Source organism: Pelophylax lessonae, assembly GCF_965119305.1.
Source record: "Pelophylax lessonae genome assembly, chromosome: 3".
Lineage (NCBI taxonomy): Eukaryota > Metazoa > Chordata > Amphibia > Anura > Ranidae > Pelophylax > Pelophylax lessonae.
This window is the reverse complement of record NC_138770.1, coordinates 644,350,171-644,369,015: the sequence shown is the minus strand read 5'-3', so window position 1 is coordinate 644,369,015 and position 18,845 is coordinate 644,350,171. Positions and strand designations below refer to the sequence as shown.

The 18,845-nt window shown below is 44.7% G+C and overlaps 2 protein-coding genes across 2 annotated transcripts in view; both read left to right on the top strand.

Annotated features, from left to right (window-relative positions):
* The window catches only part of LOC309551667 (neo-calmodulin-like), a 15,175-nt gene extending 12,149 nt beyond the window's left edge, over nt 1-3,026 (top strand). The window contains exon 4 of the mRNA XM_082252347.1: nt 2,947-3,026. Within this exon, the coding sequence (XP_082108473.1) occupies nt 2,947-2,987 (41 nt within the window). The 3' untranslated portion in view covers nt 2,988-3,026. The remainder of the gene's footprint in view (nt 1-2,946) is intronic.
* A 9,079-nt stretch (nt 3,027-12,105) lies between these two features.
* STPG4 (sperm-tail PG-rich repeat containing 4) overlaps nt 12,106-18,845 on the top strand; it is a gene marked incomplete at its 5' end in the record, with an annotated part of 150,072 nt that continues 143,332 nt past the window's right edge. Inside the window, one exon of the mRNA XM_082252344.1 lies at nt 12,106-12,156. Within this exon, the coding sequence (XP_082108470.1) occupies nt 12,106-12,156 (51 nt within the window). The remainder of the gene's footprint in view (nt 12,157-18,845) is intronic.

Genomic DNA, 18,845 nt, shown 5'->3' with positions numbered 1-18,845 from the left:
GGCAGCTCTGCACATGCTCAGTTTTCAGTGAGTTTCTATGCGGAGCCTTTCCTCCCTATCACATCTGAGCAGCCCATGTGACTATAGAATCACACATGTGGGCGTAAACACAGTGGTAAATGACTGCCCACTCCCTCCCTCCTCCTCCATGCCTAAACACAACAAGAGTGTGATATTGCATGTAGCTTAATGGAGGCTTCACCTCCCTCTTGTTCGAAGAGGCAGACCAGAGGTGGGTGACACGAAAATCCGCCTACATCATGTTATTCCCAAAAAATAATAAAGATTTTTTTTAAAATATACATTTGTATGACGATATTAAGTGATTGCAAAAGGTTCATTTTCTTTTTTTTTTTTTTTTATTTAATAACAAACATGTTATATTAACCTGCTCTGTGCAAGGGTTTTGAACAGAGCAGCGGTGATCCTCCTTTTCTGGGGTGCCCCGGCGGTGCTCTTGGCTCCCCATCTTCATTGGGTGCCCCCACAGAGAGCAGCTATGCATGTGGGCACCCCTGTGGGAGTGTCTGTGTCAATGGATGCAGCAACAGGACTTGGCCTGGCCCCCCGCTCCAGTGTTACTGGATTTGATTGACAGCAGTGGAAGCCAATGGCTTTAGCTGCTATCAATCTATCCAATGAGGACCTAAGACAGCGGCTGGAGCCGATGGGCTTTTGTTTGTCGCTGGAACAATTAGGTTCAGGTAAGAAAAAGGAGGGGGGGAGTCTGCGGGGCAGCTGAAGCACAGGTTTTTCACCTTAATGCATAGAATGCATTAAGGTAAAAAAACATGAGTCTTTAAAACTCGTTTCAAACTGTTTATTGATATTATTTATTTATTTTTATTTTATTCCAAAGGCTGTTTTTTTTAACATGTGACCAGCAGCAGAGGAATAGAAGCTTCTCCTGCTTATGTTTCCCTGCAGACAGGCTGGGAAAGAGCTGTGTCGTGTGACAGCTGAATATCGATTAGCAAAAAAGGCACTTCGATTTTTTTTTTTAAATTAAAATAATTAGAGTGCCATCATCCACATACAGAAATAGAAGGGACAATGTAAATTAAGCAGTGTGTGTTCAGTATCACTTTAAGTGTCGCTCTAGCTAATTGTAGAAGTTATCTTGATTCTGTTTCTTTTTTTCGTGGGGTTTAGTTGAGCTGACCATAGAATCCAATCAGTTCTCACTGGTCACTACTGCAGGATAGTACATAAATACCAGTATACTATGGTGTGGTTTCCTTCCCTTTATTTAAGCACAGTAGCTTCTGACACTTGTGTAGCTACATATACTCTAGAGCAAATCCTAAAAGTTCACATTGAATAAACAATTGAATAAGCAAGCTCTGATCCCCCTTCAGCAGTGATTGGCTACTCAGCTCACTCTGTTACCCCAGCAGTGACTTTGCAGCATTGTGATCCCTAATGCAAGCACAGAAGGGTAGGTAGGGGGAGGGGTTAGCAGGTCATGCCATGGGCGTCCGCAGAACTTTTTTCAAGGGGAGGGGGGGGGGCATCATTTTAAGGTCATCCATGTCCCACCCCTTTTTAACAATGTAATGAAGGGGAGGGGCTTAGTCATTGTACTTATTTAGTGTATTTATTTTTAAAAGGCAAACGACAGCATTTATTTTTAAAACATTTGTTAACCTTAAAAAAACAAAAATGTATCCTGTTCCCTTAAAGCATGTAATACAGCACAGTGCTTGTGTTGTGTAATTTGGCCCCCCGTATCACCTAAATTACCTGGCTGATCCTGCCTGGCTATGTCCTTCCCTCTGTAAACTGACCACGGTACACCATGGCTACTGAGCCCTGACACCGTGGTCAGTTTACGTGCCTCTGTCATCCGCAGCTCACCTGTCCTCCTCTGTCCTATCTCCCCCCTCCCTCCCTGCCTGTCTGCTCCTGTGTCAGTGCCCCTCCTGCTGCTGTACTTTAATTTGAAGTTTCATATCCTGTCTTCAGTCTGTTTAATAATCTTGTGTGCCCCTGTGTCTGTGTTTTATAAAGATAAGCCATTCTTTACAAGTTTTCAGAGTGCCTATCCCCGCTCATGTGACCCGCCGCCTCTCCCCTCCTCTCCCCCTCCCCTCCTCCTCCCCTCCCGACTGACGACAGTGAGGAATCCTTGGCCCCACCCGCTGCAGGCACCTGACAGACAGGGAGAGGAGAGAGCCGACGGGTCACGTGAGAGGTGCTCGGCGCTCTGAAAACTGGTAAAGAACGCCTTATATTTTAAAACACATACCCAGACAGGGGCACACAGGATTATTAAAAAGACCAGACAGAATGGTATAAAGTGGCTTAACAACCACTTTAAAGGGGAAGTTGAGATTCCAGGGGGGTGCATATGCCCCTCCTTGCCCCTAACCGTGGCCGCCCATGGGTCATGCTAAGCTGCTGGGGAGGCAACACAACTTATTACTTCTGCTGTGAGTTTGACAATTGTTTGTTCCACAATGCCCACAGCTACAAAGGTTAGCGGGGACTTGTTTTTTTAAATCACTTTTTGGGAATATGTAAATGCTGGCATGTCCATACCCTGGCCACAGGTGCACTACCAGAGATATTAAACCCAAAATAAAAAAAACCCAATCTTTAGATGTAGTAACTGCATTAGTTTTCTTTTAAGGCTTTTTCCCCCTCTGTTTTCACTTAATGATCCAGCCAGTAACACACCACCTGTATTAGGGTGCCTACTCTATGGATGAGGAAGCAACAGACACCTTTGGAAAGCAGCATTGTTAATAATGGGGTTAGTGTTAGCAGATTTAGATGCATAAACAAGCTGAATCCAAACTCCAGCTCACACTTTTTAAGCAGTTACAGTAACACTTTTTTCTTTTGGATAAAGCTTTTACCTAAATAAATCAAAGGTGATGGTTGTAAGCACCCCTGTCTGTGTTAAATGGTTTATCTCAACACTCTTAACCATTGTATCTGCAGAATTGATTGATCCAATGAAAAACCTACTTGAAAAAAAATGAAAAAGAACATGAAAATTAACGCATCACATCTGAAAATTGGTAAGCTGCAATATAATGCTTGATTTTGAGTTGAAGACCTCTTTACTGCAAATTATATTTTACATTAGTTGGTGAGAAGAGCTTGGATGTGCTGCTGTAATGGTGAGGATGATTTGCTGGTCGCTGGTCAGAGGAGGCCTGTAATGCTTCACAGTGCTGGATGGTGGTCTCAGGTCTGAGGGATGGCAGGTAATTCACAGTGCTCTGGATGCCACTGCCAGTGGTGGGAGGAGGCCTGTAATAATGCACACACAGTGCTCTGGATGGAAGGTGGTCTGGGGGGGGCCTCAGGCCTGCTGTAATTGTAATGTACACTAGTACTACACACTCAGTCTGCTCTCTGCTCTGGACATGGGCGGTCATCTCGTGAGTCGGGACAGTCTCGTCGGGACTCAAGAGGCCTGCCTGTAATACACAGTGCTGCTCTGGTCTCTGGCAGTTGTCATGGGCGGTGCACACACTCGCTTGCTTGCTGGGAGCGGAAGCAGGCGGAGCTCCCTGAAAACAGGAAGTTAGTTAACAATGGTAAACATCCCTGCCTCACATTTTCCTCCGGTTTTCTTTCCTTAACGAAAAGGGATTTGAATTCCGTCATAGTTTTCGCCAGAGGACGAAAATGTGCTGTACTGTTCGTTTCGTTTTCATCACTGTAAAAATGCTGCTGATGAAAATTTTGACGAAAACTTTTTCGTTGACGAAATGAACACTGTTGCCGGGTCCCTAAGCGGTTGCCTATTATGTTGGGATGTTACTATAAATGCCAGTTCACACAAATGCGATGTCAGATATCGCATGTGATTCACAGCGCACTGCTCAGCAAATCACATGCGATGTCTGTGCGTTGCAAATTCAGCCAAACAGATTGTATGGCTGAATTCACATCGCATTCGGACCAAAGTCGCACAGGACCCTTTTTTTGGTCCACACCAGAATCGAATCGCATGGGTTTTCACACCTATGCAATCCAATTCATGTCTGAACTGACAGTTCATACTGCGATATGCGAACTGATCTAGGGGTGTCGTTAACTTTGTATTGACACCCCCAGCGATTTGCATATGGCAGTGTGGACTGCCTGCGAGTTGAGTGCGATGTGGGAACCGGCAGTGGATTCGCAGGGTTCCCGCATTGCATATGTGTGAACCGGCACTTCAAATGCAGTTGCATAAAGTAGCTCTGGTTGACCTGCCTAGAGAGTTTTTTTTTACAGAAAAACATGGCACTTCTCAATGATACTGTTGCAGGCTGCATTATCTTTGTATTCAAATGTATGGAGGTCACCCCAGTCACATAAGCTCAGTATAAAGTGGGCTATATGCACATTCTGAGCTTGTACAGCTAAACAAGAAGGATGCCAATTTTTTGCTTGCATGACTTTTCCGAAGTGCTAAGGTAAAACATTTCCTAAGAAAGAGTCATTCTGGTGTAATTGCTAAACAAAAAAAACTTGACACCAGCCTAAACGCCTACAGTAATGTTTCAGAGGTCCCTATCAGGCTGCCAAATGTCATTTCTAATCTAAATGCCTCAACATAGCTAGGTGAAACCCAGAATGTTTTTGGAGCTGTTATTGGATAATCTAGCTGGTAGTTGTGGTGGGTTCTTTAATATTGGCTAGTGAATGAACCACTTTGGCAGGGGCGTAACTACAGGGGTTGCAGGGGTTGCAATTGCAACCGGGCACAATGCTCCAGGGGGCCTGTGCGGCTCCCCTGTACACCTGGATAGGAGGGGCGGTGGAGGCAGCATGTAGAGAAATCGCTGTCTTCCTTTTTCCTCCTGTAGCCGCAGTAGGAAAAAGGAGGAGATTGGTTCCTCTGTATGCTGCCCCCGCCACTCCCCTGGTCCCCCCCCTCCCCTTCCACTGTGCTGCCGGCTTCCTCCCTTTCCTCTCCTGCCGGCGGCTGCAGGGGATATGTCACAATAGAGAACCAGGAAGGGGTCAATAAATATGTAATTTACCAGCTCCTTCCTTTTCTGAATGGACAGAGTCATAGTCAATGACATTGTAAAAAAATAAAATAAAATGATAAAAAAGAATACAATTAGAATACCAAAAAATGAAAACTACTGACACCATTGGATGAACTTCCAGGAGGGCAAAGGTCACGCTTGCAACCAGGCCCTGGCATTCCACCACCATGGGGAGACCCCAAGATGGCAGGAAGGGGACCCACTGCAGAACTTGTGAAAGGGCCCCAGGATCAGTGGGAAGAGCCCCAGGCTGCCAGGGATCCGGGGGGGGCCCTTCATGGTTTCTTGCATCAGGGCCCTGAAGGTTCGAGTTACGCCTCTGCACTTTGGATAGCTGCTGATTTGGCACATTCGCTGTTGGTGATGGGTTCTTTAAAGGGTAATGCAGGCACTGCAACACAAAAAAATCGGGTATGATGGCGCTCCCGGACAAAATGACATAAAAAGAAAGAAAAGAACTTGGATGCTGCTCGGGATCTGGATGATAAGCTTGTTTATTAAAATCAATAAAATAAGCTCCTGGTCAGGGAGAAACCAATGGTGTGCCAAGGATGTAGTACTAAGCATGTAGACATGGTACCAAAGGAGATAACTCAAAGAGCAAGGAGGACCCAGAGGCAGGAAAACAACGCCTTACCACCTGTAAGGTCTGGACGGTGTGTCACCTGTTGATGGACTGACAGCCTCGGTCGAATCGGGAACCTTCGCTGCGGGTGAGTCTCCGGATGGGGCGATGCCTGGGGTGAGAAGAGGTTGATGGGGGGGGGTAGAATGCTCAAACCCCGACCTACAGCTCCGGTGGCGGTGCGCGCCCGAGGTGGCAGCGGCCGCTGCTCGTCAGTCCCTGCTGACGCGGCGCCGGGAGATGACGTCGCCAGGTGCCTAGCGCCGACGTGCGCACCAGGGGCTGAACCAACGATGTAGCCGGAAGTGTGGAGGTAGCTCACCAACGACCCGGCTCTTACACAACCAAAGGATCACCTTGGGACATTGTCCGACCCCGTTATCCCAGCCCCGCCGTCTGACCACCGCAACCACAGCGCCAGGACCTTTTGTTTATACTTAATGCAGGCACTGCAACTTTCCTCATTTTAGCCCTTCAAGTGCATCAGCTGATCAATAATGAAAGAGTTACTCCCATAGAGTATCAGTATCCTAAAGACTTCTTCAGAGGAGAAACTAGTAGGAACCTGGCTGCAACAGACATTGTTAAAATCCTTGCAATGTTTACTGATCACCCAGAGGGGATTGTTTTATTTCTCAACAAAAGTGGAGTTACCCTTTATATTAGCTAGTCGAAGAACCACTTAGTGAAGCTGCTGAGTTGGCACATTGACTAACCAGTTTGTTTCTCTTGCAGAGTTTGTACAAATGATGACGGCCAAGTGAAGACTGTAGAGAATGCGTCAAATTTCTTGTGTAAAGATGTTTCTTTGCCTTTTTTTGTAACCTATCTGTAAAATGTTCCCCCTTGCTGTCAGATTGGATGTGATTTTAGAATTAAAAACATGTTTCCCATACTGTCACTGTGTTTTTCTTCACATCTTACTCTTTTTGGTTTCCATGAAAAGTTGATAAAGTAACAAATGCTGCATGTGGCTTACTCTGGATTTTTCTCAAAGCCCTTTGTGCACATGGAAGAGGAGAGGTTATGAGAAATGACCCTCCTCAAACAGGATATTGCACTAAACCTGTTGGTACATAGGAGAACCAGAACCTTTGCCAAGTGGAAGAGTGGGTTTGATAATAAAGTTGGCAGTGCCTACACCCAGGACAGGGCCTCTGTGAACAAAGGGGATTCCCTTCCTGGGAAATTCATCTGTAATCTAATCAAACTAATTGTAAGCAGAAGAACTACTGCAACCAGAAAATTCATTAACCATAGTTATATAGATGCACACCAGTATAGAAATACAAACTCTACATAAAATTATTAGTATATACATCCAACATACAAACAGTAATTTTCAGCAAAGGGCCCATCAAGAGTCCTGGTGAACTTGTGCACATATACCCAGGTAAATATAGTTAATATAAGAGATACAGTAAACCCCCCCTCCACCGTGGGGGTTACGTTCTGGACCCACCCGCGAAAAGTGAAAATCTGCGAAATAGAAAGACCCTATTTAAACACACTCTAGGCATGTTTTTATAACTTTCACTGTACTTTTAAAAGCATTTTAAGGTCTTTAAACACACTTTTAAAACAATAGAAACACATTTAAACACACAAAAGATACTGAGAGACAGAGCAAGATCAATGGAAAACACAAAAATATTTAATTAACAATGATTTAATTAGTAAAATAATATTAATTGGTCTTACGGAAAAAAACGCAATATACCGGGACCGCAAAAACTGAACTGCGATATAACGGGGGTTTACTGTACTTCTAAATAAATGTTGCAGCAAAGTCCAGTTGTAGGGGCCCCTTTCCATCTTGATGTCGGCAACCTGAAGACAAGGTCAACAGTGATGGCGAGATCCTCCAACTATTGCCCAACCAGCCTGGAATACAGATTTTCACCAGCAGAAACTGTGGTGTAGCACTGGAATTCAGAGTCGGCCTATTCTGCGTATCAGTCCCTAGTAGTTTCTAATCTGTCATGGGACCTCTAATTATCTAACAGAAATGGCCGTCGGATACCTAAACTGGCTCTAGCCTATGCTGGTTATTGAGCCCTAAGCTAAAACTTGTGGGAGAATCCCAAACTAGAAGGGGCAGGGTTAACTAATATAACAGGAGCTGCATATACAGTAAACTCTGTGGCAATAAACAGGTTCACCTACTAATAAAGTGGAAGATGATCACTACACACATTCAGTAGGGCAGACCTAGTCATCTGGTACTGTGCATGTGAGATAATAACAATAGGACAGAAATAAGTATGTCACAAGGATTTAGATGCACACACTCAAGAAGCTATGGGCAGCTGCAGTTAAACTATTACAACATGCTTGCCTAAGGCTTCATTCACACTGGCGATTCTTCTGATTCCTGCTGCTGTGATTCACTAGGTGGTCGCGGGCAGCTGCAGCTGTTAGTGGCCGTTTCCACAGCCAGTGATCAACTGTGGTAATTGCTGCTGGACACACACAAAGTTTCCTTGCTCCCCTGTCATTATGAGGAAGCCAGTCTCAGGCAAACCAGGTGCAGACTAGAGGAAGCCCATCTACACTCCTTCCCGCCATCACTTTCCAAGTACTGAGTCGCACACTTATGTGGTGTTGTAATTCATCTCACCCTTACAGACTTAAAGTGATTGTAAACGATCACCTTGTAAAACAACCCATTCAGTTAAAAAAAGAAATTAAAGGCAAAACATTTTTGCATATGTAGCAGGATTTCCAGGCATTGAGCCTGATATGGGTTTGCCATTGTTACCGGTAACACCTTCAGCCCGTTTAGGCTGAATACCCAAGTGTGAGATTTCAGACAATGACCGTTCCGGCATTTTTGCTTTGTTTTGTTTATTTTATAATTGGGATGGGAGAAGGGAATGAGTGGGATACTCCTCTGGCTCAACTAGGTAAAATTGGGACACTCTGTAGAAAAATGCCTGTTAGCGCTGTCTTGACGCCAGCTGAATGCCGACCAACGCTTCCTGGCACTTGAAAACTGCTGTCTTGCTGAACTGTATTAGAACTTGGCTTTTAACACTCTGGTTAACTCAGAAGATCCTGGACTGTAGTAAGACTTAACTCTTGACACTCTGTTTAGCTCAAAAGTCCTGTGAATAACTCCCTCCAGCCCTTCACTGACTGAGGTAGCTCCTTGTAACTACTGGTGCTGCTGCAACTCTCAACTCTGTACACTGCACACTGCACGCTGTACACATTAACTCTTCAGGGCCCAACCGCTGGTGCCCCCTTTACACTTCAGGGTCCTCTCACTAGGCACCCCCTCTGACACTTCAGGGTCCTCTCACTAGGCACCCCCTCTAGCACTTCAGGGTCCTCTCACTAGGCACCCCCTCTGACACCTCAGGGTCCTCTCACTAGGGCCCCCTCTGACACTTCAGGGTCCTCTCACTAGACACCCTCTTTACCGCTAGCTAGCTCCTGGATCCATTGGACCTTCACCGGAGCGGTCCCCTCTTACTAGGCAGACCCAAGGGACAGTTTACAGTACTCACGAGCTTGGAATGCTTTCCTGAAACTGGACCCCCCTCTACGCCGCTGGTCCTCGGCACAACGGATCCTCTCTGCAGCTCAGCCCAGCTCTCTGTCCCCTCAGGCAAGCTGCCTGGGACACCCGATCCTTCTGACAGGAGGAGAGACAGCTGTACTCTCCCTCCTGGGACTCTGCTTCCCACCAAAGACGATGCGTCATGCGCTCCCCTCAAACTTACCCCCTCAAACGTACCCACTCCCAGAATCCTGTGCAGCAGAATCTGCCTTATTGGGGTAGATACAAGCCTAAATGTGCCACTGATTGGGTTTCCTCCACTGCCCAATGAGAACCCTCTCATGGAGCCAGTGGGGAGACTCCCCATTCTCAACAGCAACACCTGGGAGACATGACAGCCACCTGAAAATCATGGCCCTAATGTTAGGCAGCCAAGGCCCACTATACTTTTGCCTAGCACCTAGGGTGCTACACATAGATATAAAAATATATAAATACCTCTTTTTCCCTTTTTTGCTAAAAGCTCATTCTCCCTCTTCTCAGCTGCATAGGAGGGGGGGGGGGAGGGGGGAGCAGCAGCAGACTGAGCTTCCCAATGAATGGCTGTGTAGTGGTTGGGGGGGCAAGTCAGGATATCTGATCATTGGAGGAGAGTACACGGAGTTCCCTGCTTAGTGTGGTCAATTTTTAATAGGAAAGCAGGGGGACTGGCAGGAACACCAGGGATTTCACACAAAGGGAGCAATACAAGGAGACCAGGATAGTTTCTCATACAAGTACATGGTACAGTAGGTACATATCAGGAATATTAAGTGTTGGTGTAACAAATGCTTTAACTGTAGAGATCTTTGATTAAGCCTGTAATGGTAAAATGCATTAGCGGGGCAGTCTGTAGGGAAGGACGATGTTTGTGCTGGCTGAATAAACTTTGGTATGAGTGGCACCAGTGTGCAATGCGGGTCAAAGAAAGCGCCTTGCTCCATTCACTCATCTCTTTAAAACATAAAACATTGAGGTATGTTTAGAGAACTTTTAAACGTTGGTTTTGTAGAACTGATTTTGAACAAAATAGTGCTTTCATTTCAAAATAAAAGAAAATACTAGAATAAGCGGCACATTTGCAAGCCTTGCCTCAATTAGTTTGCACTTTGTAGCTTCCTTCATTAACAGTTTTGGGATCTCTGTTCCAGTACCCAGCCTCAAACTACTAATCCCAGAAATAGGTTTGCTAGTAAAGGTTTGGATACATTTCATTCACCCATTCATTGCAGGGAAATGTGGTTGCTGGATGTTTTCAACCAGGGTGCCAAGGCAACTAGGGGGGCACCTTCTGGGTTCTTTTTGGGTGCCTCGGCAAAATGCCTAAAACAATGCCACAAATTGTCAACAAGCCAGAGGGTGGATTAAGCCTGTCTTTTTTTGTTACACAAAACCACAGGTTTTTTGCAACATTACAATCGCAGGCACGGAGTAGGCCAGCCTCTGGCATCCTCCTCTGGCAGACAGTAGGAGACTGGGGGCATGGTACTTAAGACTATTAAGGATCACTGCCATTACAGCCTATGACGAGAGTCACTTTGGTTGGGGGGGGGGGGGCTGTGGAACCCAGCTTGCCTTAGAGAGGTTGAGAAATCCCTCTCTCAGCTCCCTAGGCCCCTCTTATGTGCAAGTCACCCTGTGTGTATTAGGAGCACAGGGTGACCAAGAACATGATGGCCCACTGCTTAATGGACACTGAGAATATGGCTTGAATAACTTCAAATGGGACAGTAATATTTATTAACAATATAACTCAAGAAATATATGAAGATTTAATCCCACTTTACGCTGTGAGACCTATAGCCTGTTGCCATGAAATCTGTGACTTCTAAATAATAAAAGCATTGTCTAGATGTGGATTTCCATACATTCATATTGTTTCTGTCTGTTGGCTAATTTGATTAACTCTTAGAAGATCCTCTATGATGGGATTAGCCTTGTGTCAGCTGTACCTTGTTATCTAAGCATTGTGTGATGTTTTGGGTAAATATTTGGGTGGTCCCTGACATACTTCTCAAGTGTATAAAAAGCCTGTATTCTTGTTCAATAAAATATTCCAGCGCTTATACAAGCTATTCTCGGCTAGTTTTGTATGGGGGGGGGGGGGAGAGTAGAATATCTGATTTCTATGTTCAGGACTGAAGGAAGCAGTATTCTGATGGAAGCACACAAGCACATTGTGGAGTCGTGGTTCCGTTACACAGCCTCTTTATAAACAAGTAATCCTACTCATTCTTATGACTGCTGCTGTTTGAGGTCCGTCCACACAACAAGTACCAAAGGGGCACAAGCTGGGCATCCACAAGTGTACTTGACCCCTTTTATGACAGCCTATACATGGCAGCACGGTAGGTGGATATTAACGTCTACGTCACACATATGTGTTGTGTTTTTCTGGGGGCATGCTCAGTTGTCACCCCCAGAACTGTGATCAAGCTATCACCATCAGCTCACAGTTAATTACCAATGATCAGGAGTCAGTAGAAAGGGCTACCAATGATGCTATCACAATGGTCAACACCAATGAATAACATTATCACCAAATTACAGCACCACACGATCTAAAGCACCACCTAATAACTTTTGGTGACTCAGCCCTCTTAAAGGACCTGCTTCCACCGCCATATAGGGGTTAAAGGACACTACTCCAAAATAGAGTGTAACAGAAATTGGCTTGGTCCCCCTAATGTACAAACATTTATCCAGATTAAAATGTAGAGGAATTTTGTAACATCATTTGATCTTCTGCTAATCTTGACCTCATTATGAGATACTTAGCACAGTGCTCTGTAAGTATCCATTACATATTGTTAAGTGTCAAAAGCGCCCTGAGGACACTGGTGGGGGTATTGTCTTGACAATCCAGTTGGGTCACATGACGGCGTATAGCTGGGCTGTTTTAGGCTGACTTGTTTTAGTTACCGGCAGAAACACAAATGGCTGCAGTGGAATTAAGAAGAAACATTCGACCCGTGCTGAATAAAAAGGTAAGTAATATAAGGAATGTTCATTTAGAAGGCATGAGGGCAGTCTGACATTGACAGCTCAAAATGGTGATATTGCGATGTGTTAGTGTATAATGCAGAGCAGTAAAAAGAATGAAGTAGTAATGTTCTGTGCAACATAACCTAACCAGTGACGATCAATACTGACATTGTTTTAGCAGTGGAACAAACTCAAGTACCGGTAATGTTGTTCTGTTTAAGGGAAAGTCCAATTTCAATTCAGTTTTACATAATATTCTTTCTAGATTTGTTCAAATGTCTACAAAGATCTTCCTACCATTTCCGATGTGTCACATGCCATGTTAGAAATCTGACATTAAAGTGATTGCAAACGATCACCTTGTAAAACAACCCATTCAGTTTAAGATAGAATGAAAGGCAAAACATTTTTGAATAGATATAAATAAACATTATAAATACCTTTTTTTCCCCCCTTTTTTTTTTTATAAATGATCACATCCCCTCTGTTCTCAGCTGCATAAGAGCTCGGGGAAGAGAAGCAGCAGTATGGCTGTGCAGCAGGGGCGTGTTAGGACAAGACAGGTTATTGGATGAGAGCAGGCTGAGTTCCCAACATAGCTAGAGAACTGACCGTATTGTGCTCTCCTGCTTAGTGTGGTCAGTTTTTAATAGGAAAGAACACTTTCTCATGCAAGTACATGGTACAGCAGGCACATATCAGGAATATGAAATGTAGGGGAAACAAACTCTTTAAAGCAATTTTTTATTTACCTCTAATGAAGAAGTACAGATAGAGTGCACAAATTGGAGTTGAGTACCAAGAGCCTTTACTATTTTATTCAAAAAAGCAGCTGCCAAAAATCCTGATGTGTTTTCTCATTATGACGCTTAAGTCACAGGGCCTTGTGACTAAGCACCAAAGTGTGAAACAATCATTTTAAAACATAAAGCTAAACCAATGAAAGTTGCCTAAATATGGCTTGTACTCATTCCAGGAAGACTGTAGACTGAATACTCTTAATAGCCCCCCAAGCAAGGTATACACATGTTACTGATCTAAGCTTCCTTGTCACATCTCAGCTGCAGGAGTCCATCCTCAGTAAGTTATGTGTGTTGGAGCCTACCAAGTTAGATGTGCCTCCAACCTTAAATTATGGTTTACTACTGAGGTCAAAACACTGTCACATGGGGGGAGGTTGCATGTCAAAAACCCAAGAAATTTCCAGTCACAACTTACCAACCAGCCTGGACTGGAAATTCTTTGGCTTTTTTGACATGTGTTTGCCCTTCCAGTGCTCCTTGCTATTTAGACCAGTTATAGGTGGGGAAATGACCACTTTTTGTATTGTTGTTATATTGGTCAGGCAACGCACTGACACCTTTGCTGCCATTATGCAATGTGCTGGATATTCAGTGCGTTCCTGCACCTTTAAGGAGGGGTGCGCTCCCTCTAGTCACCTGTCCTCCATCTATCCATCAGAATACATGTGCTCCCACTGTGGAGACTCTTTAAAGGTAGAGTTAGGGACTAAAGATATCAGGGTGTCTTGCCGGGGCCTGCAGATTACGCATGTATTTGCAAATGTGTGCAACTAAACCCCTGTTTTTAATGCATACTGTTAGACAGGTAATTTCGTTTTTCGCAGGCTGGTTGGTAAGTTGTGAATGGAAATTCCTTGGCTTTTTTGACATGCGTTTGCCCTTCCAGTGATCCTTCCTGTTTAGACCAGTTATAGGTGGGGAAGTGACCACTTTTTGTATGGGAGGTTGCATGCCCCCCCCCCCCCCCATACCAAGAAGCCCTGCTCTGTTACAGCAGGAACAGGGAGAAAACAAGGTAGCTCAGATACTGTAGATGAGAATACCTTGATGGGGGATTTCATGCCCCCTCCCAGCTGCAGGAGTCCATCCTGAGTAAGTTAAGGTGTCAGAGCTTACCCAGGCAGATGATGGCACTGTGCCCCTATCAGGGCTGGGCTTTTAGCAACTCTCTTCTCAGTGTTCAGGCTGCTCAGCTGTCAAATAATTACGAGCCACTCATTGTTTCCACACTGACTCACCTGGTTACCATTACCTGCCTCATTAGTCCAGCCTACGGCCAGCCCCTTTTGGCTATTTAACCACTTCCCGCAATCCGACGTACCTGTACGTCGGCCTGAAGAAGTGGTTGTACCGAGGTGATGCCTGCCGGTACAATTTTTTTTTAGAGCCGGCATTCAGCGTTCTGGTGATAACAACCAATGGGGCTCAGCAGCCGCTCGGCCGTTATCCCAGTAAGCGGGAGGGGACATCCCTCCCCTCCCGCCATCTTCCGCCGCTCTGCCTGGGTCTCCCGTCACATCGGGAGACCTGAGCAATCAGCCGCCATGTCCGCTGGCTGGTTAGAGTCCCAAGCGAAGCCGGATTCAGGTTCACTTGGCTCTCTGATCATGTAACCCGGAAGCGACGTCACTTCCGGTTTACTCGGCTGCCAATGGAGCCGTTTAAAAAAAAAACGTCAGAATTCAAAAATGCTGATTTCGGCGTTTTAAATACTTTGAAGTGCAATGGAGAGGTTTGCAGTATTTTAGAGCCCAGATCCCTCCATAAAAAATACCTGTCACTGCCTATTACTGTCACAAGGGATGTTTACATTCCTTTAAAGTGCATACATAAGTCGTGCTCACACATGTGATGTATCACCGCGATAGTCAGAGTGAGAGCAATAATTCTACCAAAAGACCTCCTTTGTAACTCAAAACTGGTAACCGTTAAAATTTTTTTAATTGTCGCTTAAGGAGATTTTTAAGTACCATAGTTTGTTGCCATTCTATGAGTGTGTGCAATTTTAAACCGCAACATGTTAGGTATCTATTTACTCGGCGTGACGTCATCTTTCACAATATACAAATAAATTGGGCTAACTTTACTGTTTCTTTTTTTAAAATTCAGTGAAGTATACTTTTTCCAAAATAATTGCGTTTAAAAGACCGCTGTGCAAATACCATATGACAAAAAATATTGCAACAATCGCCATTTTATTTTCCTTTTTGCTAAAAAAATATATACAATGTTTGGGGTTCTAAGTAATTTTCTTGCAAAAAATCCTGAATAATAGAAGAAATAGGCTTGGTCCCTAAGTGGTTAAACTGCCTTGCTCATTCCTTTGGTGCCTTCGCCTTGGTCAACATATCCTGTAAGTCTCTCTGTTGTGTTCCTGTTTGATCTCGCCTGGCTAACATTTCTTCTGGTTCCTGATCTTTGGCTTCTGACTACGCTGATTCCTGGCTCCCTGATTCCGGCTTGTCTGATTACTCGTTTTGGCTTCCTTACCCTGGCTTCTGTTTTTGACTACGTTCCTGATTTGTATTATTTTACTATTACATTAAAGGTGAGATTTTTCATATGCATTTTCTGTCTCTGCCTGGTTCATGGTCCCTGACAGCCCCAAACCCAATCATACCAAAAGTGATGATTGGCTCAGGCCAAAGCACTGTCACATATGGCAAGTCATATGTTCCCATATACCAAGAAGCCACACTTTATTAAAGCAGGAATGGGGAGGAGGCAAGGGAGGCCAGATAGGTAAGTGTACCTTGCTGCTATAGGCTATCAGGAAGCATGTCAGGGCAGAACAGTAGCTTTGAGGTTAGCACTTCTTCCTTCCAGCACTAGGGTCCTAAGTTTGAATCCCAACTGGTACACTACCTGCATGGCATTTGCAGGTTTTCTCTGTGCTTGCATGGGTTTCCTCTGGGTACTCTGGTTTGTCCCCACACTCCAAAGACTTGTTGGTAGGTTAATTGCTTCCTGTCTACAAAGTGGCCCTAAAACGTAAACATAGATTGTAAGCACCTTTAAGGCAGGGACTGATGTTAATGTACTATATGTAAAGTGTTCCATACCTTCTTGGTGCTAGATAAATATCTGTGATAAATAAATAATTTTCCCCAGTTAGGAAAAGTAACATTTTCTTAAATAAATGTATAGCTAAATACTTTTATCGCCCCCCTTTTGTGGGGTATACATATTTTTCTGTTAGTTTGGTTTACTATTTTAAAGTAGAATGTAGAATGCGAAATACAGTATTTCTGAGAAATTTGCCGGTTTTATGAGATTATTATTTTGTAGAGTCAAAAAAAAAGCAATCCACCCAGTTTGCATATGCTGACTTAAGAAAATTGAAATCGCATATGTAAGGGTGGACCTGTACAACTGGTATTGGCAGCGATAAACCATGCACAAGCCAGGAATGCCCAGGAACAGTTCAAGCAGGTTTGATCCTGCACTTTTATTTGGCAAGACAATAAACAAATGTAGAATTAAAATGATTCCAAAGACAGAAGTTTTTTTTTTTTTTTATCTTAATGCATTCTATGCGTTAAGATAAAAAACCTTCTGTGTGCAGCAGCCCCTCTCAGCCCCCCTAATACTTACCTGAGGTCCCTCTCCATCCAGCAATGTTGTGCGAGAGTCTTGGCTGTCTGGGGCTCTTCCTCCCAATTGGCTGAAACAGCAGTGGGTGCCATTGGCTCCTGCTGCTGTCAATTAAAGTCAGTGAGCCAATGAGAAGAGAGAGGGGGTGTGGCCGAGCCACGGCTGCATGTCTGAATGAGCACACAGAGCAGCAGCTCGATTTGGGTGCCCCCATTGCAAGCTGCTTGCTGTGGGGACGCTCGGCAGGAGGAAGGGGCCAGGAGTGCAGGTGAGGGACCCGAGAAGAGGAGGATCTGGGCTGCACCATGCAAAACCACTGCACAGAGCAGGTAAGTATAACATGTTTGCTATTTTTAAACGAAAAAAAAAAAACAAGACTTTAATATCACTTTAATGTAGGAAGGCTTTCTACAGCAAGTCTACAGTATATCATAAGACAAAGCTCTTCTGAGCACCTAGTTAAACTCTGGTTAGTTCCTGACTTTAGCAGGGTGACCCCTAATGGGTTACCCAAAACAGACAGACAACCCTTGTACCTTTTTAGTGTACTGTCAGCACTCAGCCTTTTCACTCAGCAGCAGGCACAGAGAGAATAAGAGAGCACTGAGCCTCAGTCAGCTCACATACATAATATAAAGGCTTGTGGACAGCTGGAACTAATAATGAGCTCTGGTGTCTAGGTGAGATGTGGACCTAGAAATTGAGGCTTTATCCCATCCAATGCTCTACAATGTCTCTGGGTTCTAGGACCCAGATAAGAGCAGAAGATCCTGGGAGCCACACATCAGAATAAGACCTGCTGAGTATAGACAGGTGGCAGTCTCAGCCTGGACCTCCACCAGGCCATGCCTCCAACGTGTTTCACTTCGCCCACTGGGGCTTACTCAAGAGTAATCTTCCCATGAGTAAGCTCCAGTGGGCAGAGTAAAATGTGTTGGGGCGTGGCCTGATGGGGGTCCAGGCTGAGACTGCCACTTGTCTACACACAGAAGGTCTTGTTCTAATGTGCGGTTCCCGGGATTTTCTGCTCTTTTCTGTCACTGTCTGGAGCATGGGCGGGCTCCTTTCCAACCAGCACTCACAGCAGCAGGCACAGGACTACACTTCCTAGCAACCTGAGTGGCTCACATGCATACCATGGGTTCCAGGATCCAGAACAGAACTTATTAAGGTTCTGAGAAAACAGAACGTTTGCTTTCTCCACGTCAGGCACAAACCTAGAACCCCTTACCATGTGTATGTGGGAAAGATAGGTGACACATATACACCATTCATATTCCTGCCAGGCAGTGCGTCACTGTTAAAGCTGAAATCCAGGAATGCATATTTTTGCATAGTTACAGCTAGGAGGTCACTCCTTGGGCATGGGCACCATTCATTTTGCCTTCTCTTAATGAATAGAAAGCCTTTTCTGATTGGACGAGGCAGAGAAACAGGCAGTGATGTCCTTATCTCCACATCCAATCAAAGAATGCTTTGAGTTTAACAGGCTGTGAAGCCTAGTAATGCTGTGGAAAACATAAAAACAAAATGGATTATATTGCAACTTTCCAATGCTCTGATGTGGTGACTGCATTCAATTTCTTTTTTTTTAAGTTTTCTTAATGTTCACTTGATGATCTGGCCAGTAAGTATGTTATTTTTCAACCTTCTTTTTACCAGGTTGTCCAGCAAAAGTGGTAGGTAGAGGGTTGGGACAATCCATTTACCACTGACAGGGGTTCTTACAATGATCAGATTTTATTAAGTTATGTCTGATCCCTTCCCCATGACTTTACCATTAAGATCAACTGCACAACCATTGGTCCTTCCACACATGCCAGGGTGCTGGGTGTAATCCTAGACTTTGACTGACCTCTCTTTCAGTCCCCACATCCAATCACTGGCTACATCTTGCCGTCTTAACCTCTGCAGCATTTCCAGAATTCGCCACTTCCTGACTAACAAAACCACAAAACAACTTATTCACTCTTTGGTTATTTCCCACTTTGACCACTGCAACTCTCTCCTCACTGGCCTACCCGTTCACAGGCTATCCCCCCTTCAGTCTATTATGAATGCTGCTGCTAGAATCATACACCTTAATAAGTGATCCGTGACTGCTGCCCCTCTCTGCCAATCCCTTTTCTGACTTTCCCTACCCCACCGTATAAAATTAAAAATACTAACCACAACATACAAGCCCATCCCCAACATCGCCCCCAGCTAAATCACCAACCTCATCTACAGATATCACCCAAATCATCCTCTCCACTCCTCCCAGGACCTCTTTCTCTCTAGCTCCCTTTTTACCT